At 41.4% G+C, this 25331-nt stretch overlaps 1 protein-coding gene across 4 annotated transcripts in view; it reads left to right on the top strand.

Moving 5' to 3' along the window:
* The window catches only part of TBATA (thymus, brain and testes associated), a 32943-nt gene that overhangs the window by 7454 nt on the left and 158 nt on the right, over window positions 1-25331 (top strand). For 2 of the 4 annotated variants that reach the window (XR_013544005.1, XR_013544004.1), the window contains exons 2-9: window positions 182-427; window positions 4053-4223; window positions 6611-6702; window positions 9146-9310; window positions 12812-12893; window positions 14450-14624; window positions 15693-15745; window positions 21278-21409. Coding sequence is in view for 2 of the 4 variants with exons in the window: in XM_072995237.2 (XP_072851338.2) it covers window positions 182-427; window positions 4053-4223; window positions 6611-6702; window positions 9146-9310; window positions 12812-12893; window positions 14450-14624; window positions 15693-15745; window positions 21278-21357 (1064 nt within the window). In the remaining 2 variants the exon portion in view is untranslated. Of the gene's footprint in view, window positions 1-181; window positions 428-4052; window positions 4224-6610; window positions 6703-9145; window positions 9311-12811; window positions 12894-14449; window positions 14625-15692; window positions 15746-21277; window positions 23062-25331 lie in introns of those variants that run through there. The other 2 variants (XM_078391373.1, XM_072995237.2) reach the window with 1 other exon arrangement.

The following is a 25331-nucleotide window of genomic DNA, read 5'->3' as shown; positions in this document are numbered from 1 at the left end:
GCTATTGTTGTTGTTGTTGTTGTTGTTGTTGTTGTTGTTGTTGTTGTTGTTGTTGTTGTTGTTGTTGTTGTTGTTGTTGTTTATTGTCATTGTCATTGTCATTGTTATTGTTATTGTTGTTTTTTAAAAAATATTTTTTTATTTTAAATATATATATATTGGTGTTTTTTTTACAATCTAGAACCAAGGACGTGTACTGAAGGGGAAATGGAGAAGATGAAAAGCACAGGGACTGCTCCCTTTAAAGGCAAAGATATCACAGCATTAGCTGGGAAGCTTAAACAGATGGCTCTGAACACCCCACTCCAGTTCAGCATTCAGGCCTTAAGACCTCATTCAAAGAGTGCTGCTCGGTTTGGCAGCCTCAGCCATCATTCTTTCTTCTCACGCCACAACCCCCACCCTCAACGAGTGACTCATATCCAAGGTAAGCCCTTAAAGTTGAACTATGCACATTTACCTGGGAGTAACACTCCCTGGTTGCTGCGAAGCAACCAACATGAACCTGACACAACTCCGGGAGGCAGTAGAAGACAGGAGGGCCTGGCGTGCTCTGGTCCATGGGGTCACGAAGAGTCGGACACGACTAAACGACTAAACACACACAACACTCCCTGGCCTGTTTCTCACTGCTAGACCCACTGAGATTTACATAAATGTTTCCTCACTATTCAGTAATTGGCTCCAGTTGAGACGGGCTGTTGGACTTAAGCCACTGAATATAGTGATACTCAGTCTGAGAAAACATGCTTATGATGATCATAGGGTCAGACCTACCATCTGACAGAATGAGCCAGTTGCTTTAGAGAGCCATAAAAGTGCAGAAAATTGCAAATTATTTGATGGTTATTGTACGTTTACTTCCAGGGAGGGACTCTTCTAAGATTTTTCTCTCTCAGATGCCAATATAATTTGGCCAGATTTCAATAGTATGCAGGCTGTCTTGCTGACACCATTTGCTTCTTTGTCTCTGGCAAGCAAATGTCTTAACTCAGGGTACAATCAGGCGGGCATTTAGCCTGCTGTTTGGACCAGTATAAGGATGAGTTGGTTTGCTTTTTTTGACTGCAATCACACGACTCAATCACTGGAGTGAACCAAATTGTCCCCAGAGTGTTCCTACTCATACCTTTCTAGCTCCTGTCAGGGATTTCTACTTTTTTGCTGTGGGTGGGATCACGCCGGTTTCGTCTATTTCCAGTGTTTGTGATCCCTGGAGCAAAAGCGATCCTTCCTCTAATCTGCCAATATCGTGAAACAGCTTAGGAAGAGAACCACACCAGGATACTGGCAGATTAAACCACTTCCTTGGCTCTGCAAAGGGGTCGTAGGAGTGGGAAAAAAGAGGATTTTTGAAGTTTGTATGAAGGCAGCAAATATTCGCTGCATTACTTTAAAGACCTAAAAGAATTATGGAACACAAATATGTATTAGGACAGCATAGCAGGGCCTGCTGTCAATTTGCCTGATGTCAAAATAGCCCTTATACACACTTTAAAACATGTTGTTCACTTTCTTGGCCTTTCCATTGAGCTGAGGAAGGGATTAATTTGCCAATATCCTGATGTAGGTTTCTTCTTAAGCCACTTCACAATATTGGAAAATTGACAGCAGGCTGCTGCAGACCAAACAGGGTTACTTGAAGTATACATGCCATTTGGGTGTGAGGATCATTCCAAAGGGCATATCAGACCTCCTAGCAACTCAGTTTAGATTTGTGTAACGTGTAGACAAGCCCTTAGCTGGAAGACAGGAAAACACATGGGTACTTCTCTTTTTATGTTGTTGGGTTTTTTTGTTAAGGAAAGGGGGGGGGGAATGTCCAGCCATGGAATATCTCACATGTAATTATCACTACTTGACTTTATGTAAATCAAAAAGCAACTAATAAAGGAAGAGTGAAAAGAATCGTGACTTTTTGCACAAATTTGCACCCCAGCATTGCTGTTCATAGGTGTAGGTTGTAACGGAATATTTGTGAGCCTGTGAGATATTGCCATGGAACAATTCAGAGGGTAATAGCTCCAGACTGAAGAGCTGTTTTCCTAAAGTTGCCTCTTCTCTCCCAGAAATCTGGGATCATAACTTGCAGAGCAGTGAAAGCCCATCAGATCAAACAAGTTAAGACTCCATTAGGGAGTGAACTACAACAGCAACACGCAGTGATATAACAATGAACTAGATCGTGAAATGGAGGTGCAGTAGGTCATTGAAATACATGTAAACAGACCGCTACCATACAGTCAAAATACAGCTGATCTTCCTCTTTATTAGTTAACTAGTTGAGTACCCACCAAATGGGATGGCTAGAGATTGGAAGGCCTGGGGGGAAAATCCCCAGAAAATAGGGGCAAAAATGGGGTTTTTTTGAAGCACATTTTTTTCAGAAATTTAAAAAACAAAATGAAGTGTGGAATATGTTATTTTACAATGATAAATAATACTGTATGTCTCTGACATGGTATTCAAACTATGTAACATGAAGACCTTAATGACAGGCCTCTGAGGCTTTATATATTTAAGTTCTCTGAGAACTTAATCCTGGATAGCACATGGTATTCTATAGCAGTCATTCTTAAACTTTTTTCGGTCACAGCCATAAACACAGTGTGAAAGAAATACAGGCTGAATCAGGATTGTATAAGTCACATAATGAACCTTATAAGGTGGTGTGTGAAGAATTGTTTCCAGTCTGTGGCCCCCTTCAAATGTGCCAAATTGTTCTGTATCTCCTTCATATAATTATCTTTAAATAGTGTACTCGTCTTCTTTGTAATTTGGATCCCTAAATATTGAATTCTCTTTTCCTCTTGGAAGTTTGTCTTATTTACTAACTTCTGCCGTTCTTGTTCTCTTATATTTTTAATAAGTAGTTTTGTTTCCTTTTGGTTTATTCTCATTCCTGCCATATCACCAAAGTTTTTCAACGTTGCCATCAGGTCTTCTATTGAATGCACTGGATCTTCCAGTATAATGACTAAGTCGTCTGCAAAAGCCTGAAGTTTATAGATTTGGCCTTTTACTTTCAATCCTTTTAATTCCTTTTTATCTCTGATTTGTTCGGTTGATATTTCTAGAGTCAAAATAAATAGTAGTGGAGAGAGTGGACACCCCTGTCTGGTACCTTTCTGTATTTGTATTTCTTTTGACAGCTCGCCATTAATTCTCACTTTGCCTTTTGTTGAGTGTATATTGCTTTAATTAGCTTCAAAAATCTTTCTCCAACTTGTAGTGTTTCCAGCAAATATAACATAAAATTCCAATCGAGATTATCGAAGGCTTTCTCCGCATCCAAGAATATCATGGCCATCTGTTTCTCTGGGTGTGCTTCATAATATTCCAGGGAGTTTAGAACTATCCTTACATTATTTTTCATCTGCCTTTTTGGAAGAAACTCAGACCGATCTTGATGTATTAACTGAATTAAAATTCTTTTCATTCTGGTTGCCAGGATGGTCACATGTATTTTATAATCCCCATTCAACAATGAAATCAGTCTATAATTTTGAATTTCTTTACCCTCCATATTTTCCTTGTGGATGAGAGAGATTATCGCTTCAGTCCATGTTGACAGCATTTTCTAAAACCCACCAAAAATACCAGAAGAACTTATAGGTTTGCTCTGCTCTCCCCACCATTATTTCCTCTCTTCATTCCTTGTTGTACTCACTTATCCATGCCAAATCTTCACCTTTGTCTTTATTTTTAATTTTCCCTTGTGCACTATGGTGAAAAAAATAACCTGTAAAATAATAATAAAACATGTAATAACATGTGAAAAAATAAATAAAATGCAGAAGACTGCAACAACTAAACAAGAAGGCATGGAGGTGGAAACAGACCAGTAGAAAAATGTGCGTAAGTAAATGTCATCAAATGACACATATACATAAAGTACACAGGTCAGCGTGCATCAACTGGGGTTCACACAAGCAGATCCTGCACTGGAGCAAATCAGAATAAAACAGCAGCAGCACCAGGAAAGAAACTGGAAAGTAGGATCTATATTTTTTTGTTCATATCTGTTATGTAAATATCTCTTTCTATTGCAGGTCTGAATGGTGCTCCCGTTTGCACAGTTAATGATGAGTGGTCTGAGCAGAATGTTCTTCCCTCTCATTCAATGATAAAAAGCCCATTTCGTTCTTCTGTTTTGCGGGTTCCTGGGGTTCAAGTACCCATTGGAGATCCACCGCCTTTTCCAGTACCCAGACTTTCAGTAGGTTAGTAGTGCAACCTATACTAATTAATAAGTCTTCTCAGCTCTTTGTAAGTCACAAGGTTGCTTATCAGGATGATCTGCTTAGGGCTGGCTTGCAGTAAAAAGTGGATGTGCCCTCCCACTTCCCTTTTGTCCCTTAGGAAGTTTTAATTGTGTTTTCAATCTGTTTTAATTTTTAATGATTATATTTACTGTATTTGGTTTTTTCACTGTTACGTTGCAACTGGACAGCCAAATTGTTCCAGGCTTTGAGGCCATTTGGGGACAGGAAAACACACCTCATCTGAAGCAACCCTATTTAGCCTATCCTCTCTTTAAAGGGGGGGGGGAGGTAAAAATATCCCCCTCCATGCCCCTTTCTTCCTTCCCTTAAATGGTCATTGTGGATCATTGTGTTTTTTAGTAATATATTGTTATGATTTTAAACTGTAATTTGTTATATGATATGCTGTTACCTGCCCAGAGTAGTCTGTATGACTAGATGGGCGGGCTATAAATGTAATAAATAAATAAATAAAATCCCCCTCTATGTGGGAGTAGAAGAAATCTGCATTTTTTAAAAAAAATTAAGTGGCACAGCACTGAATTGGCTTGACACTCAACTAGCTCATTTTTAAAGAATCCGACATCCTCTTCTTCCCTTCCTTCCATGGAGAGAGCAGGAGGAAGGTTTAAATTTGATAATAACTGTCATCATTTCCACCTGCATGAAGGTTAGATCCTGAAGCAAGTGCAGTAACAAGTAAGTGATCCATTTTCTTTTTATGCTGGCAATCACACATGCTGGAACTGAATAAAAATGGAGCGATCCTACCAGCATTAAAAACAAAACAAAACCCAGTAGCCCCTGCAAGGGAACAAAAAAAAGTGCACTTAGGAATGGATAAGAGTTGTAATGGTTCATGTTTGTCTGTAGTCACTAGAAGGTGGAGCAAAACAGCCCATTCCCAAAGTGGACCAAACCGTAAGACAAAGCACCATCTCTGACCACACCCTTAGTCATCCTGAGTGCCAAGAGCACCCATTTCATACAGCCATGAACAGTGTCAGCCAGTAACACTGATCTCTGCCTATAGTGTGTAGTTCTTATGCAGGAATCTCTCCATGTTTTCCAGGAGTCATAAAAAAAGTAACAGACCCAAAGTTATTTCCGATTCAGTACCAATACAAGTCTCAGAAGGATGAAGCTTTTTTCTCCCAGTTGGAACCAAGATGTGAACATGATCTCTCAAAATACTTTGACCCATCTTGGTAGACAGAGGAAACAGGTTTCAGAACTTGGAAATGTTAATGTTAGTATATTTATTTGAACTATGACTCTGTAGCCATTCTGGCTGGAGGATTTTAATCACTTTGTTCTGGAAAGAAGGAAACTTTTTCACGTTCTGGATCCGACCCCTGATTGGAGTCTTACATACCAAGGTCCTGTCTCAGAAAGGACAACATAGCTTCATCCAAGTGCCACTTTTTAATCCTTGTTAACCAGAAAAGTCCATGTAATTAAGTCATAGACTGTAAGATGAAGTATCAACAAGATAAATAGTCCTCCCAAGAGCACTGTAATCAACAGCATCTTGGATAAATCAGAGGAAGAGTGACTGCTAGGCAATACATCTTTTCTTCAGAAGAAGTCAGCAGAGTGTGTTTTAGCTTTGGGCTATTTCTAATTCTGCTATGAAATTATGGCCAAAGGTTCAACAATGATTACTAGGCATAGGCACTGCCCTCCCCCCCACCCCTGGCCCCTGCCCTGGTCCACACCTAAGGAAGGAGACACAGATTGGTGTCTCACCACTCTGCCCTTTTGGAGACATTCCAACCCAATACTTTTGTGAGCCTGTGCTGGTAGTACTGTATTTGTGAACTTTCTCAGGGGCACCACCATACCAAGAAGAAAAGGGAAACCAAATTAGAACATAGAAAGACAGATCATGGTGTCCTAAAGTGCCCTATTCAGAATTAGAGATGGGGAATGTGTCTTCATACATCTACGGTGTGAAACAGGGCATTCCAATGACTGATATATCACACAAACCTCTTCTCTGCCTATTTTTAATGTCAGTGCATTTCATGATTGAACAGCAAATTTGGATTATCATGACAGAGCCATGAATTGTTAACTGTTCACTTTCCTGTTTTCCCTAACAGGGATGGTGGATTTGTGGGATTTCTGCCACACGTCCTAGTTGGTTTTGGTACTACACACCTTGAATAAAGGGGAGGAGGAGCTGAATTTGCTGCTCTGCCTCAGGCTGTATAATGCCTTAGGCTGCCTCTGGTCTGTAGAGGCAAGGGTTGACTTACCAATTGTAACCCTCCACTGAATGGGTCAAACTTTGGGTAGATCAATTTTACTTTCATCCTCTCTTTCCCCTCTTCCACACATAGGTTCTTTGTCAGATGCCTGGCGAGAAGAACTGAAGGAACTGGCTGCTCGAGTGACAGCTGCCTCTTCTATTGAGGTGGAGAAAAAGGAGACAGTGAGTAGAGAATGGGGCCCATTGTGACTGTGGGTCAGGGGACTGTTTTGCTAAGGAATATGATGGATCCAGTACCAGGAACAGTGATAGTGCTGCAAGGGATAACTGGCCCTGAGAACTGGAACTTATTTTTGTTGTAGATTATGTCAGGAGATCCTAACGTATTGCTTTGTATGCACTGGAATAAGTCATTTGATTTTTTTAAAAAAAAAATACACAAAGTGAGCAGCTGGGTGTACAACATACACATAATGGCCGCAGCCCAGTGTAGAACTGTTGCTCTTAGTTGATACCCTGCCTTTCTTCCCAATATACTCCAGGCTCTCCTCCCAGCTTTGTCCTTGCAAAAACTCTATGAGTTAGGTCAGGCTGAGAGTACGGGTGCCTACCAAGGTCACCCCATGAATGTCATGGCTGTATAAGAATGTGAATCCAGACTTTGTAGTTCTATATTCTAAGACACTGCCAACTGTTGTGGACAGTTCTCTTGCACTGAAACCAGGTGGTGATTCAGTAGGCTTGGCACCTATAGGTAGAGACTGACATGGCAAGGTCTAAGGAGCCTCGAGATATATGTCTTGTGGTTCAGTGGTTCAACTGCAGTGCTGCAGTCAAGACTCTGCTCATGACCTGCATTAGATCAGGCAGCCAGCTTGAGGCTGACTCAGCCTTCCACCTTTCCAAGGTTAGTAAATTGAGTACCCAGCTCTCTGGGGATGGATGTAAAGTGTAGTCTGCAGAACTAAATTGTGAGTCATCCACAGAGTTCTTTAAATGCTATGGGATGGTGTATAAGCAGCACACTTTGCTTTGATTCCACTTATTGCTATGAAATTTGAGACTAAGCATGGTCCAATTCAAGAGGTAAGGGTTCTGCATACGGGCAAAATGTCTACTTATTAGCTGACTAGTTGTTTAAATGAAGGCTCCAACTGATATTTTATTGTAGCAGAAATTATTCTCAGTTAAATCTTTGTATATATAACTCTCCCAAGCTTATAAAATGGTCTTCTCTTCCCAAAGGAGCTTGCCATTATGATAGAATGATTTCTGCTTTACCTATAGCTGAGGTTTGTGGGCCATCTACTGGTGATGTAACATTAGAGACTAAGGGGAATATATTTAATCAGAGGCTATCTTTCCTTAGTTTAAAACCTCAGCTCAGTGATTCCACTTAGTCTCTGCTGTTACGTCACCAGTAGATGGCCCACAAACCTCAGCTATAGGTAAAGCAGAAATCATTCTATCATAATAGCAAGCTCCTTTGGGAAGAGAAGACCATTTTATAAGCTTGGAAGAGTTATTTTGAACTGCAGCTTCCAAAAATGGCCCAGCAAGGATGACCACAAAGGATTCTACAAACTGTAGACCAAAATCATTTTGCACCCTCTGATCATTTATTGTGTGTCCATTTGGAACAGTACAGAAATTTATTTCAAACAGAAGCATGCATCCCAGATTCTTGAGAAAGGCGTGTCTCCTTATAGTCAACTGTGGGGTCCTAGGTGTTTGTTCAACTCAAAGTTTCCATCCACGTGGCATCACAATAGCACCTTCTGTACTGAGAGTAATTGTAATTCTCTGGCTACCAGCCTTGAAGTACTCAAAATGGTGCCATGCTGTTACAAAGAAAGGCATCGGTAGGCTGCCAGGGGAACCTCAAAGTCTGAAGTGAAAAGAAAAAGAAAAAAGAATGGCATGGGGGGGGGACCCTAATAAGAGGAACTCCTAGAATCAATATAAGGATTGTGCATGCTTGGCTAGCATTGAATTATTACTGTTATGATGTGGAAACAAAAAACAAAGGTGTGGGGGGGAAATGGACCAGCTTTCCTAATTTTAACATGTATTTAGATTGGTATGCTGGATTACACCATCCCCAACTAACATATCCCTTGGTGGAAGTTGTAGTTAAAACATGAAAAACCTATTTTTCCAGGCAATGACACTCAGAAACCTATGGTGTCTGAGAATTCTTTAATCCAAAAAGACTTGACTTCTCCAAGATGTGGTTGTAGTCCACCAGATCTAGAAGATGTCACTGAGGAAAGCTTGAATGGTGCATCTGGAATCCTGGATCAAAACATTCCATGCTGGCTCTCTGGAGGGGAGATGCATGCTTGCATTCAGACAGCTGCCCAACCAGATGAGATTGCACCAATAGACTTTAGAATAGAAGCATTGACATAGGAACTAGACCATGTAACAAACCCATATGCCAACTTTGTCTCTGGAGCTACACAGCAGCCACTATTAAAGGACCAAATAATGTAATCCACCATATCAACGGGTTCATATGCCTGCTTATTTTCCAATGTCATATTCACCATCTTTTGTCAACAAAACTTTGCAGGCAACCCACACTCTACACTTATATCTCACTTGTCACTCTCAGTACAATTTCTGGTTCCCCTAATTCCACTGTGACTTGTTGTTTTTAAAGACAGAGACGTCTGGGAGGGAGACAAAATATTCGGAAGAAACAGGGCGTCTTGTTCCACCTCCCTCCCGAGCCACAACTCGCCATTCCTCCCGCCGCCTGCATAAGAACAACGCCAAGAACAATGGCAAAGGTGTTACCACATTCTTCCAAGACCAAGAACTGATAGTAAGCAAAGAATTCATGCAGTTCTTATTGTCTTTATGATAGCAACGTACTAGTTTTTAAGTTAGGCTGTATTTCATAGCCAGGGAAATGAGGAGACAGCAGAGAGAGGGGAGAAAATTACCATAGCCTTGTTTACAGATTGTTAACCATTTGAATTCCCTTCTCCCTACACTTGGTACCCAGGTCTGCCTGTTCCCTCTTCCTTTCCTGTTCTGTTTCTCTCTCTCTTTTCTTTTAAAAGCTTGTTATCCAAGTGCTAGGGCAGCTTAGGAGAGAGAGAGAGAGAGAAGGAAGGAAGGAAGTAATCAATGGAGAGAGATTGGAGGAAGTTTTCACTTCAGCCTTGTTTCCAGCTTGTTAAGAAGGAAGTTTTAAGGTAGCTCTGCTGTCTCCATCCACATTTCCAGAAGGCAATGCTAGAGCAGAGCTACCTTAAAATTTTCTCCTTTCTACTGAGTCCTCACTCTTTTTAACGCTTTGATTGGCCAACTCCCCTAGAACTATATTATCAAGACTTTTTTAAAAAAAAAGGGAAATGAAAATGAAAGCAGATGTGGGCAGCAGGTGTGAGAAGAGGATTTAAATGGCAGCCAGTTTTCCTGCCTCACCTCTCTCAGGTGGAATAGCTTCAAATACAACAGCTACAAACAATCATACCACCTGAACCAATACAAATAGATTCAATTCCTCTTCCCCCCCCCCAAAAAAAGAGTAGAAGTTGAAGCAGTGGAGGAAGAAACTATGGATTAGAGCAGAAAACCCCCAGACTGATTCACATTGACTTTTTCATTATGTGATCTATAGAGAAAAATGTGAATCACACAGTCCCAATCCTGGAGCATTTTCCACATTATTTGTCACTGTAGTTGCACTCTGAGACAGTAGGTCAGAGCTGCTAATACAGGGTTGGATGGACCAATGGTCTGACTCATTAGAAGGCAGCCTCCTGATAATGGTGCACCATCTTCTGCAACACTTGAAGGCAACAGACTAGGTCAGGAGCCTTGTGGCGCAGTGGTTAAATCGCTGTACTGCAGCTAAAACTGTGCTCATGACCTGGGGTTCAAATCCCAGGTAGCCGGCTCAAAGTTGACTCAGCCTTCTATCCTTCCAAAGTCAGAAAAATGAGTACCCAGCTCGCTGGGGGGGGGGGGGGCAATGTGTAGCCTGCATAATTAACTTGTAAACCGCCCAGAGAGTGCTTGAAGCGCTATGGGGCGGTATATAAGCAGCGCGCTTTGGTTTGTTTGTTTGTTTGTTTGTTTGTTTGTTTTTTGCTTTGTTAGGGGTGGAGAGCACACACCTTGCTTCTGGCCCTTAGCAGTTGAAGTGAATGCCTCTGAGGCTGGCCCAAGGGGTTTTGTTGCCTCAGGCAGAGCAGCCTATAGAGCTTTTTACCTTACCCAAACTGAGCTACCATATTTTTCCATGTATAAGATGCTACTTTTTCCTAAAATCGTTAGACTAAAATTTGAGGGTCGTCTTATACTGTACACAGAAGTAAGCCAAGAAGAGAACAAAATGGCCCATACCTTGCCTCTGTAAACAGGCGTTCTTCAGTCCCAAGGCTCAGCTGCCTCCAATCATTAGGCTTAGCTTCCTACAGGCAAGAGACTTAGCTTCCTCCAATCATGAGCCTTATGTAACTGATGTCAGCTGATGCTGAACAAACCAATTGCAACAGTGCTCAGATGCAACAGGGACTCCTAACGTCCGAGCATTCTGATCTCAGAGCATGACTAAAGTTAAAGTGTGATACATAATATGACAGTACAGGTATGTAAATGTTACCTAATTACTAAATAAAAATGTGTTCTGTTTTATCTTTAAAATATTGATTTCTTAGTAATTTTGGGTTAGCAAAGTGGTGGTGATCTTATACATGGGGGTGTTTTATATAGTTGACCCTCGACTTACGGAATTAATCCATATTGGAATGGTGGCTGCAGGTCGAAAAGTCTGTAGGTCGAGGCTCCATTGACCTACAATGCGTTGGAAACCGATTAATCCGTAACCAGCCGTTTTCCATTTTGGTTTTTTTTTCTGGTCCGTAGGTCGATTCTCCGGCTGCAAGTCGAACCTAATTTTTGCGGCCAGAGAAGTCTGTAACTCGAAAAGTCTGTAAGTGGAGCCGTCTGTAAGTCGAGGGTCCACTGTATACAGAAAAATACAATAACTTATTCTGGCAATGGGGGCAAAACACACACACATACACACAAAGAAAAACCTACAGAGAAATGAACCTCAGTTGCTTTTGCCCATTGCTGTCAGACCCTCAGACACACTTTGTATTTCAGAACTACTTTAAAGGCAAAGTTCGATTTCTCTTCATTGCATTGAAATGTAATTGCTCTTCTGATCCTGCAAGTGTTCCCAGTCTCACACAGGCTCATTGTTCATAGAAATTTTAATGCCCCAATTCATTTGGACCCTAACCAAGCTGCTGTGGTGTTTCCCATACCCTAGTATCAGCAATTATAATGACTTACTGCCAACATCATTCTATCACTGATCATGCAAGTCAGTTGATCAGTAATCTTAGTGCCCACTTCAGTTTACCAGTGTTTGAGACAAGCATAGGAAGTGGCCATTTTCTGCCTTTCTGTTTGCAGCTTTGAGCCCAGGGTCTCACAAGGGATGCTGAAAAAAGAGAAAACCCCCCAAAAAAACTCTCTTTTTTTTCATTTTTCTGTGATGGCCTCCAGTGGGTGGGCATGTTTCATTTAGAGTCTGTCTGTCTGTCTGACTGTCTGACTGTCTGTCTGTCTGTCTCTCAACAGAAATCACTTTATGCCTAATAACAGTAAGTCCCACTGCTTCATATTCATTCTTAAGAAAACATGTATAAGATTTTGGCTCCTCAGATGAATAAAGGTTGTACTTTCTTTCTGTTGTCTCACACCTTTTCCTGATTTTTTCTTGTTGAGGAGAGGACAAATAACTTTTTTTCTTTTTTTTACCACATTCACCATTTCCATTAAATACTTTCTTTTTGAAGTGCAGTGGGCATGTTAACACAGGAGTCAGCAAGTCCCTTAGTAGTTGCTTCCCTGTTCATGTTTTTTCCTGCCTATTCTTTAACAAAGCAAAAAAAAAAAAAAACCCACCTTTTTTAATAATCCAGGCTAGGGAAATACACTATAAATGAATATGGGGTCAGGGTTGAAATGAGAGAATAAAACATGAAAGGATAAACTAATTGTCCAGCTTGGCTTTTGCCTGTCACTCCCCAACTCCATCCACCAGAGGTTACTGTGCCTTTTACTCCACCAACCACAACGGACACCAACTGCGACCACATAGGGCTGCAATAGGGTGTGGGGAGATTCCATCAGAAATGCATCCAGTGGCAAGTTAAGACAAAGTCCACTGCAGTAGAAGTACTTAGATAAGCCTGGCATCTCTGTATATATGCCCTCTTGATCCTCTGTTTGCCTGACTTTCAGGGTCACTGTGCCCTGATCAAGCTGACATATTTTCACTCTGCTCTTCTGTCAACAGATTTTGGAACTGCTCTGTCAGATCCTGCAGACAGACTCCTTGACAGCTATTCAGCAGTGGCTTCTCACATCCAGCCAGAGGGGTAAGGAAAAGCCAGCGAGGTGACGAACATGCCATGTTTTGTTCCCAAAGTTTTGGCTGCCTTGACCTTGTGATCAAAGCCATCTTCTTTTAGCTTGATAAAGGGTAGTTCAATGCACCAGAAAACGTATGACAGGTAGGGTGATTAGAATGCCATCTCTAAGCTGAGAGGTAAAAAGTAGAGCCCTTTCTTTGTGGTATGTGGCAGCCTCGTGGAGCTGTACTGCAGCCAAAACTGTGCTCACGACCTGGGGTTCAATCCCAGGTAGCCAGCTCAAGGTTGACTCAGCCTTCTATCCTTCCAAGGTCAGTAAAATGAGTATCCAGCTTTCTGGGAGGAGGGGGCAATGTGTAGTCTACATAATTAACTTGAAAACCGCCCAGAGAGTGCTTGAAGCACTATGGGGCGGTATATAAGCAGCACGCTTTATATATAAGCAGCACACTTTGCAATCCCAGATGAGCAACCAAGGACACATTCAGTAAGATATTACAGCCAACTTTGGAAGAGGGTTTGAAAACAACAACAAATGGGCCTTCTGAGATTTCCTGAAAGCATGTAATAATACAATAGAAGAAATCCCAAATGCCAAACCATTCCTGAACTATTTATTTATTTATTTATTTATTTATTGGACTTGTATACCGCCCCATAGCGCTACAAGCACTCTCCGGGCGGTTTACAATTTTTAATTATACAGGCTACACATTGCCTATTGGGTGTACCTGTCTATATATTGCATATTATTTCTCTCCAGGCACATTCAGCTAAACCCAATAATTTGTCCCAGCTACAGTAGACCTACTGAATCAAAGGAGCTTATGCAAAGGTTGATTTAGCAAAGGCCCATTAAGTCAATGGGTCTAATCTAGTTGGAACTAACCATTGCATTTAGTGCATTTTACCTTATTTCCCCACACTGCATTTGTAGCTATATGTATGCCCAGAAAGGAAAGGGATGAATAATTCCTTGGTCGAGCTTGCAAACTGATCATTGTATGGGAATGATAAATGTTAGGGTAATTCTGTGCAGATATGAAAATGCTGACAAAATAAATGAAATAAGGTGAACCAAAGCTAGTTAATTTATTTATTTATTTTTAAAAAAATTAGTTGCATCGTTACCAATGGTCTCTGAGCAGCGTACAACAATATTAAAACTTTAGAAAACAATAAAACCACTAAAAATAGGGAATATTATTATAATGACCTATATTAGAACAGTCAATTTAACATTAATAAATTCTGCTGCTCATACGGCCAGCTAAAGGATATTATTTAATGAAAATGCTGGCTAAACAGAAAGGTCTTTGCCTGGCGCAGAAAAGCCCAAAATGTTGGAGCCAGGTGGATATCTATAGGGAGGGTGTTCCAAGGTTGGGGGGAGCAACAGCCGAGAAGGCCCTATTTCGACATGCCACCCCCCTCACCTCTTTCAGGGATGGCACCTTCAGAAAGGCCTCTTAAGAGTACGTACGGGGAGGCTCATATGGAATAAGTTGTTCACTATGAAAACAGTAGGAAGACTGATAATGTGTTTGATTTTCCCACGGCAGACAAAGACCTTGTGATGGGGCTGTTGCAGATTGCCACGGCCCACCTTCATCTGGAGACTCGGGACCTGACCACAAGCGTGGAAGAGAGGCTTCCATCACAGTTGTCCCAACACACTGCAGGCTTTGCCTCGAGATTATACACTCTATACAGTCTCAGGCGAAACCATTCAATCAGGTGATCTCTTTAAAGTCCTTTGTTATGGAAAACAACAGTTGATAGGACTGGGGCGGGGCAGGCAGAATTCCAGTCCCTGGCTTGGAAGGTGGCTTAAGAAGAGTTTGGCATTTGGGCACCTGAGCATTTCTTTCTAGGAGACAAAGCTAGTGAATAATGTTCTTACTTGTTTGTTTTATTCTTATCTGACTCATATTTGTTGGCGTGTAAATAGCTCTTTCATAAGTAAAGACAGGTGAGTTTATTCACTGTTTCAGTATTGCATAAAAACAGAACATTTATGTGGGATAATTGCCCAATAGTACTCCTGTCAATGCATACTTTAATTTTGTAATGCACAAATGTATCTGAGTTTTAAACCCTAGTTGAATTAATTGTTCATTTATACCAGCTTCATGGCTTTATAGTATTTGGGAGGGGTTGTTTTTATTTACAGCTGGGGGGGTTATTTATTTATTTTATTTTATTATTTAATTTATATGCCGCCCACACTACCCAGAGGTCTCTGGGCGGCTTACCTCAGGTTCTGTGGCCTGAGGGTTAAGCCACAAGCGTACCAAGGATTGTGACTGACTGACGGCATTGTTCGGGTGCCTGCTAGGATGACTTCAGTGGAAGTGTGCAAAATAAACAATATAATGTGTGGATATTTGGGCTACAGTCCTTCTCGGAGTCACTCAGGGCTCCTTTCATGGGCATCACTAGTGCTTTTGCTGCATTTAAAGGGCTACATCACAGATGGAGAAGAAGAAGTGACTCTCCAGATGTTCTTTGACTGCAGCTCCAATCATCCTTCAGCATTGACTGAGCTGGGCAGAGTCGATGGGAGCTGCAGTTCACCAAATCTGGAACCCACACATTCACCGCCACCGCCCCCCATGTGATGTTAATGATAAAGACTGGTACATGGCCGCTCAAGGGCAGAATAGCAAATGATGGCAAAACAGCCAGTTCTGTATTCTCCTGACCTTTCTGTTGCTCCAAACGTAGACCTTTGCTGGTGCATCTTTTTTTTTTCAAATGTTGACATTGTGTGTGTTTGTGTTTGTGTGTGTTTCCCTATCACAGAGTATCTGTAATAAATCAGAAACAGGAAGCTATCCAAGAAGAAGAGAAGCCAGGTAAAAATACTGTTGAAAGTACTATCCTGTAAATGGGTTTTAAAAGGGTGTGTGTGTGTATGTGTGTTGTGATGCCATTAAGGCCTTAAGATGAGTCCTTGTGGATCAGATTGAAGTCTAGCATTCTCTTTACTCTGTGACCACCCAGGTGCTCAGGAATCCTATAAGCATAACTATTGCAGCAGCAGCATCCTGACCATGTTCCCAAGCAGCTGGTAATTTGGAGGCACTGCTTCCTTTTGACTCTGGAGGCTAACTTTCATAATTAGAAGCCACTGCCTTTCCTGCAGCCGTCTGCAGAAATAATCTGATCATTTGATTAATGGTATTTCACCATCTTCAGTAGGAAATACATTTCTGAAAAGGTTTCATTTGGGGTCCTTGTCATGCAAGCCGGCCAGGGATCTAAACCAGCAATGCCACATTATAGAACTCAGCATCCAAAATATAGACAAGTAGATCCTGTGAACTCTGATCAAACTGTCTTAGAACTTCATATAAGAACATAGTTTTCAATGGACAGAAACAGCTGAGAGGACGATCCACTGCAACCAGGGCATTCAGCGATATTTGTGCTTGGGGTGAAGATACTTGCTGATCTGAGATCAGATCAAAGGCAGTCAGGTTGTGCCATGCCTCAAAAAACAGTGCAGGTGGAGGGAACACATGGCGTGCCTGGACTTGGTCCTGGCCAGAGCATAACCTCATCCGTCCTGCCTCTTCCCTGCTATGCTGCTGCCTTTTCTTTAGCTTCATAAACCAACTACCCTAAGATAGAAACATATTACCTACTATAATCAGAGCTTGGAAAAGTTATATTTTGGAATTACAGTCCTTTGCATTGCCTAGAGAACCTACCTATTAACCATGCCTGTTAGAGTATTCTGGAAAGTGTAGTCCAAATGGTAAGTCTTCCAAAATTTTGGTTTTAAAAGCAGACATGTTCTACACTCAGTGCCTGACCTTTGACCCAATTGAAAAAAAATGTTGTCTATCCCTATTTTCTGTGTATGGCCCAATCATATCAACTGGGTGCAAATAGAACACTCAGGCATTAGCATGCCAGCCTTGTAATGGTAGGCAGGGCTGGTCCTACCATTAGACAGAATAAGGCAACTGCCTTGGGCACCAGGTTTGGTGTGTTATAAAAGAGTGGTGAATTGCCATCTATTTACTGTGTTGTTGTAGGGGTTTTATTGCCATTGTCTTTTTATAAATTATACATTACAAATTAGTACAATAATTGGGGATGTGTATATATATATTCCAAATATATATACAGTGGTGCCTCGCTTAACGGGCGCCCCGTTTAACGACGAAATCGCATAGCAATTAACTTTTTGTGATCGCTTTTGGGATCGCTTTGCGATGTTCCCTATGGGGAAAAATCGCTTTGCGATGATCGGTACCCTGTTTCGTTTACCGATCATCGCAAAGCGATGATTTTTTAACAGCTGATTGGCAGTTCCAAAATGGACAGCAGGTTAAAAAAATGGCCGCCCGCTGTTTTCTGGGACGGATTCCTCGCTTACCGGGCAGCGAAAATGGCCGCCGTATGGAGGATTTTCGCTTAAAGGTGAGTCTGAAGCCCATAGGAATGCACTGAAGGGGTTTCAATGCATTCCTATGGTCTTTTTAATATCGCATAGCGACGAAATCGCTTTGCAGCGATTTTTGCTACACCGATTATCGTTGCTATGCGAGGCACCACTGTATTCCAAACAATTAAAAACACAAAAGGGACAATATCTTATATCCAGAAAACCCCTCCACCCTCACAATACAGTGGTGCCTCGCACAACGATGTTAATTGGTTCCAAAAAATTCATTGTTGTGTGAATCATCGTTCTGCGAAACACCATTTCCCATAGGAATGCATTGAAAACCGGTTAATCCGTTCCAATTGGAACGGATTGCCGTCCTTAAGCGAAAATCCCCATAGGAAACATCGTTGTGTGAAACAATGTTTCCTCCATTCAAATGCATTGCAGCCTTTCCAATGCATTTTAATGGTTTAGCGAAGTCAATTTTTGCAAATTTAAGTGTCATAAAAGGGTCAAAAACGGTTTTAAATGCTTGGAATAGCTTCTGCACCTTCTAAAATGGGTGCAAACTTAATTTGGCTTTGATCTCACTTTTTGTTAATTTTTGCTGAATTTTTCCCCCCACCAACTTTTGACAGCTGTCAAAATCTGACAGCTCCATTGTTTCCTATGGGGCACAAAAATATTCACCATAAATTAACGAAGACTCAGATCAAAGCCAAATCAGGTTTGCACCTGTATTAGAAGGTGCTTCAATGATCCCAAGCATTTAAAACTGTTAACAGCCACCTTTCCTGCTCTTTTTTGCAAACATCGTTCAGTGAAACAGGGGACCCAAAACGCAATCGTTGTGTGAAGCATGGTCCCAAAATCGTTGTACGAAAATTCCCCATAGGAAACATCGTTGTGTGAGGTGGCAAATTTTTCAGAAAAAGCCATCGTTGTGTGAATTCATCGTTGTGTGAGGCATTCGTTGTGCGAGGCACCACTGTATATCTATTTTTATTGGTTTTAAACTTTAGTTTATTTGTTAATTTCTTTCTAATCCACATGCCCTGTTTCTCTAAAAAAAAATAGTCATATTTTTACTGACAGCAATGGGAAAAAGCAATTGAGGTTCATTTGTCTTTTCATTTTGTGTTTGTGTTTTGCCCCCATTGTCAGAATAAGTTAGCTCAGTTTGGGTAAGGTAAAAGGCTGTATAGGCTGCTCTGCCTGAGGCGGCAAAACCCCTTGGGCCAGCCTCAGAGGCATTCACTTCAGCTGCTAAGGGCCAAAAGCTAGGTGTGGGAGAAAACTGTGCACCCCTCACCCTGCTCTGCAGCCCCTGACCTAGCCTGTTGCCTTCAGGTGTTGCAGAAGGTGGTGCACCATTCTCAGCCAGTAAGAAAGATTCATTTGCTAGTCCGCTCTGGGATTTCTGTGCCCGGAACAGGAGGGAGCACCCCCTGGTTGCCTCAGGCAGGAAAACATCATGGGCCAGCCATGCCTCTAGGCTTTTCCCATGCACACTGAAATGCTACTTTTGCAGCCAGTCCCAGATTAAAACATTGCACAAAACCTGGGATTTCTCCAGTTGCTGGATTTGTGAGGCTGCCCAGTTGAAGAGGACAGAGCTGCAATAAAGCCCTGGTTATTTAGAGCTACAGTTACTCCACACACATCAGTGGGATTTCTAATTACAAAATTAGTAATGGGAGCATATTCTAGATTTCCAGAAAAGAAAATCTCATAACCAGACGTTTGCATGAAGACAAGCTTTTAGTGCACCCAAAGTAAAAAAAGATACGTCCTGCCGCTTCAGGATTATTCAAGTGATCTTTGACATGAACAAGTTTCTATTTGCTTTCTTCTGTCTTGGCACTCTTCCTGGTCAGGAACAACAATGTATGTCCACATAGCGATTGACTTAATCTTTCATAATTACCAGTTTGGAAAGGAAATTAACCACATAGCTTCCGACTGGAGAGGAGTGAGTCAGTGTGGTCACTTGATTTTTCCCCAAACACCTGATAAACTCCAATTCGACATATTGTAGATGAGATGTACTGTTGCTGATCCATGCTTACATCCAGAAAATTCTGTTAGGCTTGGTGCCAAATTGCCACTTGCTCATAGGTGTTGGTTGTATCCCTCGGTACCTTCCCAATCACATAATCAGACACATAGCTAATTGCACAACCAGGCACACAGCCAGCACTTCATTAATAAATGCCAATTTGCTACCAGGTCTTGTGCGATTTCCCTTATGCAAGCTCAAGTCAGCAAACAAGATTCTGCCCATTTAAAAATAACTGCTTTTCTCAATGGGGATATGGTACTTTATTATTATTCTGTGTCTAATTAATCTAGGATCTGTGAATCCAGCAGCAGACAATCTGGGATCTGTGGATCTAGCAGACTCACACTGGATCTCTCCCCTGCATTTTCTGCTTGCCAGTAGAACTGGAACTAGTCATGAACCACAATAGATAAGAGTATTGAAGAAAGCCCGATGGCTCCCCAAGAAGAGACAGAAGAAGTGGTAGACCCCTCAGGCAGGGCCCATCCAAAACATCTGGCTATGTAAGGCAAGATGGGAACAGCATCAGCACCACCCCAACTCCTTCTACTAAAGTTGACCAGACTAGTTGGCAACTTAACAGTGTCTTTAACCACACCTAAAGGCAGCAAGCTGACTGATAGGGCAATTGAGCAGCCAACCTGAGAAACAGGAATTGTTGTAGAAACAAATAGCACTCCCTTTTCATCATCTGGCACATGACACAGCTGCCTCAGTCCTTCTAATGCCGTGGTCAGGGAACAGGGGTAAATTACCCCAAATGGGATAAAAATGAAAATCATGGGGGTAATGAGGACGCGACCCTAACTCCCTTCCCTCCTCCTCCTCCAATTCTTCCTCTTCTGCCCGGAGGGGGGGTCCCTGGCTGCCCAATCACCCCCTTCCCCCCTTCTCCAGCCCGGCTGCAACCGAGCCATGGGGCCGGCTATGGCGGAGGGCGAGGCCAGGGCAAGTGGACGGAGTGCCCTGGCACTCGACTGGCCATGTGTGACCAAGAGACGCGTGACCGAGAACCTTCCTTTCAAATTAAGGGATAATATTGGTGTATATAAATTTGGGGGGGGGGGGTAAAAGGTAAAAAAGTTCCCTGACCCCTGTTCTAATGGTACAAGCAGCTCTGCTTGCAGGTGGTGACATTTGTGTCTCCTAGCCAATGCATTCTTAAAGGAACTAAAACTTCATCCATGCTGATTTGTGCTTGAATAATGCTACCAAACTTTTCTGCCAATTACTGTACTTGTCCTCTGAAAAACGCTGTATATTCCTAATAACTGTGTGTTTCAGCTTTCAGAGGGCAAAATACAGCTCTAGTATTCAGCAGGGAGGGGTAACCAGCATCATCTATTTCTGCTTGGTTTGTGGACACCGTTTAAAGACAGCATTTTAACAATTAATGTTTAGATGGGCATAGACACATGCATAGAGACACACATATATGTATGAAAAACAGACTTGCACTCACGTTGGATATAGTGAAATCAAACATATACAGTCAAGCCTCAACTTATGAATGTCCTTCCGCAATGGATTAAGTTTGTAAGTCGAGGGTTGACTGTAGTCAAAAGTAGATACTGTATACTGAAAGCAAAGCCAAATCAAAATATATTGATGCCTAAGGTGGAAGATTACAAAATAGATAATGTCCCTTAGGTATCAAAGCATCATGAGAAAGAGAATATATGTGCTGTACAGTATATATGGAGGTGCAACCAAGCTATTACCAACCAGACAATGCCTCTCAATTCCCTAAAGTAGACAAGTGGCCTCTGATGTGATTCCCTGTTGTATTTAGGGTGATAAATGAACTATTGACCATGCCAGTTTGGGTTGCTGGGAGCTACAATCCAACAACATCCACATGGGCACAAGTTGTCGACCCCTGAAATAAATGCACATACTAATTGCAAATGTGTTTTCTATTTTCAGTGCACATCGGCACTGCAGAAGTTCTCCAGCTCCACTCAAATGTGAATGAAAAGCAAAATCAATCAGATCAGACCAATTAGAAAGATGTTCTTCCAGATGTTACAGTGCTTGATGTTCCAGCTGCACCTCCTGGTACTAACCCAGTGGCAACACTGGTAGTAAAAAAAGGGCTACCTTAGAAACTAGGTTTCAATCTCTCAGAGTCAACATCTGGTGTCAAAGGAATGATAATATTCAAGTGAATAATATTTCAAGATAGGCTTTAATGAGTCTCTGTACAATTAACAGGATGCTTCCAGACAGATAGCTCCTTGCACTATCAAAAGTAAGGACAAGACACCCTGTCTGTCTTGCTTTCTCCCATATTTGAAAGTATTTAACTTCAGGATCCTGAATACATGATTTATGAATATTGCTGGATTCTTCAATGAACAGCAACGAAATTCTCTCCCAGCCACAATGGCCAAATTCAATAGATCCTGCAATTTTAAACATTGAGACAACCATGCTGAACGCATCTGCAACTTTGTTATTAATATTGAGGACTGTCTCAGAAAAAGGAAACTGTAATTTAATATTAACATGACTGAATATGGAGACCAAACCCCAGATCATTATGAGTTCAGCACTCCCAATCTTCTGGTTAGAGTGGACATATCAGCTAGTTTTGATTCTTCCATATTCACTATGTTTAAATCCCAAGTTCTTTTCACTCTTAATATGACAACATTTGTGAATGTTGCTAAATTTTAATTAAAAACAGATTGAAATGAAATTCTCATCTATCCCTAAAGGTATTGTATAGCTATTCCATCTGGGAGGATGGGAAAAGTAGAAGCTGATATTGTATGGCTTCCCCACTAAAACTGAAGCAAAGTGATTGTTAGAAAACTTATCTAGAGACATTTTGAGATTGTTAAGAACAGTTATAATATGGAGCTTTGCATGAAAGACAACAAAAATGTCTTGTACATGAGGTATAGTAGAAGTAATTTTGATGACATAGTCCCCATCAGGGGATGATTCAGATCTAATCATCATCATCATCCTAGAACTGCAGAGCTGGAAGGGATCCAATGGATCATTGCATCCAGCTCCTGTCAAGGAGGCACAGTGGGGAACTGAACTCCAGACATTTTTCTCCACAGCCAAAGACCTACACACCTCTGAGCTATCTCGCTTAGAGAATAAATGTCTGCAGCATTTTACTACACCTTTAACGGTAGGTTCTTAGTCTTTTCAGTATGTAGTCTTTTAGGTGAGGATCTGAGGATCAGATTACAGTATGATTATGTTCCCATCATTTTGATGGACTGATAGGCCTCTAAGAGAAATAAACGGATCTGGATGTATGTAGTTGAAGCCACAGGGTCTAAGCCTGTGTTGCTTTTTAGACTAGAAGTTCCAGAATCCCAAGTGAAGTCTAAATTGTAACTTTACCAAGCCCTGGATCTCAGTTAGATCCGTGTGTGTTTGGTATGTAGCAGGTAGCTAGCAGAATTAAATAAGGCAATCTGCGGTAGAGAATAGGAAGAAGAATAGCACACAGAGTAGTTAAAATTTTGGACAGAGACTGAGAGGACCAAAGCACAAATTCCCACTCAGTGAACCCTGAAGCTTCCTGGGCTGTATAAGGCCAACCTCTACCTCTCAGTCCAAACTTATCACCACAGGGTTGTTACAAGGATAACATGAAGGGAGGACCATGCACACACCACTGGTACTCTGAAGAAAAGTTGGAATTATATCAAAATATGAAATAAATATAAAAAAGCAGACTAAAACCAAGATTTTCTTTGTGTGTTTACATGGCTTTTCTTATGCATATACTGTACTTGTTAACAGCAATAACACATCTTTGCTCTTTTTAGTTCTAAAGGCATCATAGCATGTTGCACTGTGATAAAATATTCCTTATTTAAAACTGCTCCCATCTCCAAAGGCCTTCGTGTCAGTGATCCCTTCAGAGTATTTTATTCATAGCAGAGTCTGAGCAGCTAATGCTCCATTAAGGATGGGCCAAATGAAAAGATTCTCAGTTCTCAAGATTTGTGGATATTTTAATAATAATATAATTTATTGTCATTGTAAGTATATACACAGTATACCATACAACGAAATTCACAGACACCCAGAGACCAGACACATGCACACACATAACATTCCCCAAACACTCCCCACCCATTTCTTTCAAGTTCTCTCAGTGCACACAACCTGACCCTTTGTTCAGGAATGAGCTCTCTTCATTTTGTGTTGGAGGAAGATTTGGCCTCCTGGGGGGGGGGGGAATCCCGCATGGCAAGAGCAGTCAAACTCTGTGACATTCATATGCTTCCACCCCACATGGTCTAGTTATGGGGAATCACACCATTCACATTAGCTGCTACAGACCAGGATTAATGATATGACCCAATAGGAGGAGGGTTTAGCCTAGGAGAATTGTAATCAACTGATTGCCACACATTTTTCTCCTATCACTTTAAATACATTTTATTACCTATTCACTTTTATCAGAGGGAACCAAGTTGGAGTCGTTGAAGCCCGAAATCATTTCCTTTGGAATGAAGTGCAACAAGCTGTATGTTCTGCAGTGTATTTATATACTAAATTTCTGGCACACACAGCAAGTACATGAATTTGAGAAAGGTGGAAACAGAATTTTGTGGGAGAAGTTCTCAGAAGATGAGTTTTCCACAGTTCTCAGCCAGCATATTCATGGCCAGGAAAAAAAACAGGGAGAGACGGAGAATTCCATTGCCCTCTAATGAGAATTCCCATCTCTATGCCTCATCTAGTCCCAGAGCATCATCCTCCCAGTACTCACCTGTAGAAGGCTGCAGCATATCTTTGTAGTCATTCTTCTTGACAGTAACTTCCTCCAAGGCAATAATTCTCAATAGAGATATACTATTCCTTCTGTCCATGACAGGGAGTCAGCAAAGTATGAGACTGCATGAATAAAGTGGTCTTGTAAAGTGAAGACTTAATTCTGGAGCTCGCATGCATCCTGGCAGTTTAGAGAGGGTGCATGCATTTTTTTTTATTCCACTCTGCTGTGGGCTGCAGCCTTGCAATGAATAGAGGGGTATTTTCCCCTTTTAAAAAAAAATCAGAAATGAAATTCAGATGTAAATTGTTTTTTGGGGGGAAACCCAAAATATCCATTTAATAAATTAAGGTCTTGAGCCTTGCTTCAGAAGTTGATCATTATTTGGAGGCTTCTGGGGCCAACAATGCTCCTTATTTTAATCACTGTTTCCCCATTGTTTGGCTATTTGGGGTCAGTCCTGATACCACAAAATGTGTGAAGGCCAACTGCAGTCCATGTGATGCCTACCCTTGTTCCAGAGAGCCGTGAACTAAACTGTCATGAAAACACATATTACAGTACCTGTCAGATGCCAGCTAATTCCACACAACATATAGGTATCTCTTTTTTTTACCCCACTCATTATATCCAGCAGCAGTGAAAAAGTAAAGATGATATGGATGAAAGTATATTGAAGTATGCTATTATCCTCCACTTTGAGCACCTATATAAATTTAAAGACATCCTGTGTGTATTTTTTTTTAAAGCAAAGTGAATAAAAAGTCCCCCAGGCACATATTTTCCAAATTATCTAACACATTGCAAAGAAAATGTGAAGACACACAATAAGGCTGATAAGAAACTTCCCCAGGGCACCCTGCTCATCACAGAAGGGGATTATTTTTCCTTCTGTATTCGGAAAACACCTAGACTTTCTATTGTCAATTAGTGAGCAGTTAAGACCTTCCGGATTCATGAGATTAAAAGCACTGCCTGTTTCCGTCTGTGTCAACCAACGTGTGGAAAGATTTCACATTTGTCCCCCAAGCCTCACAGCCTGTTGCCCGGAATGGTTTCCTCCTTAAGCTATTCAGTCCATGGGCACAGGAGCCTAAGAGGGCACAAAGTGAAACACCGCCTAGAGTGGTCGTAATTGACCAGATAGGCGGGATATAAATGGAATAGTAAATAAATAAATAAACAAATACATTTTCTCTGCCCTTCCTCACTCAGGAGGAAGCTCCT

This window comes from Pogona vitticeps, chromosome 3 (genome assembly GCF_051106095.1).
Source record: "Pogona vitticeps strain Pit_001003342236 chromosome 3, PviZW2.1, whole genome shotgun sequence".
Classification (NCBI taxonomy): Eukaryota; Metazoa; Chordata; class Lepidosauria; order Squamata; family Agamidae; genus Pogona; species Pogona vitticeps.
Note: the sequence above shows the minus strand (reverse complement) of the source record. Positions and strands in the feature narration are given on the sequence as shown.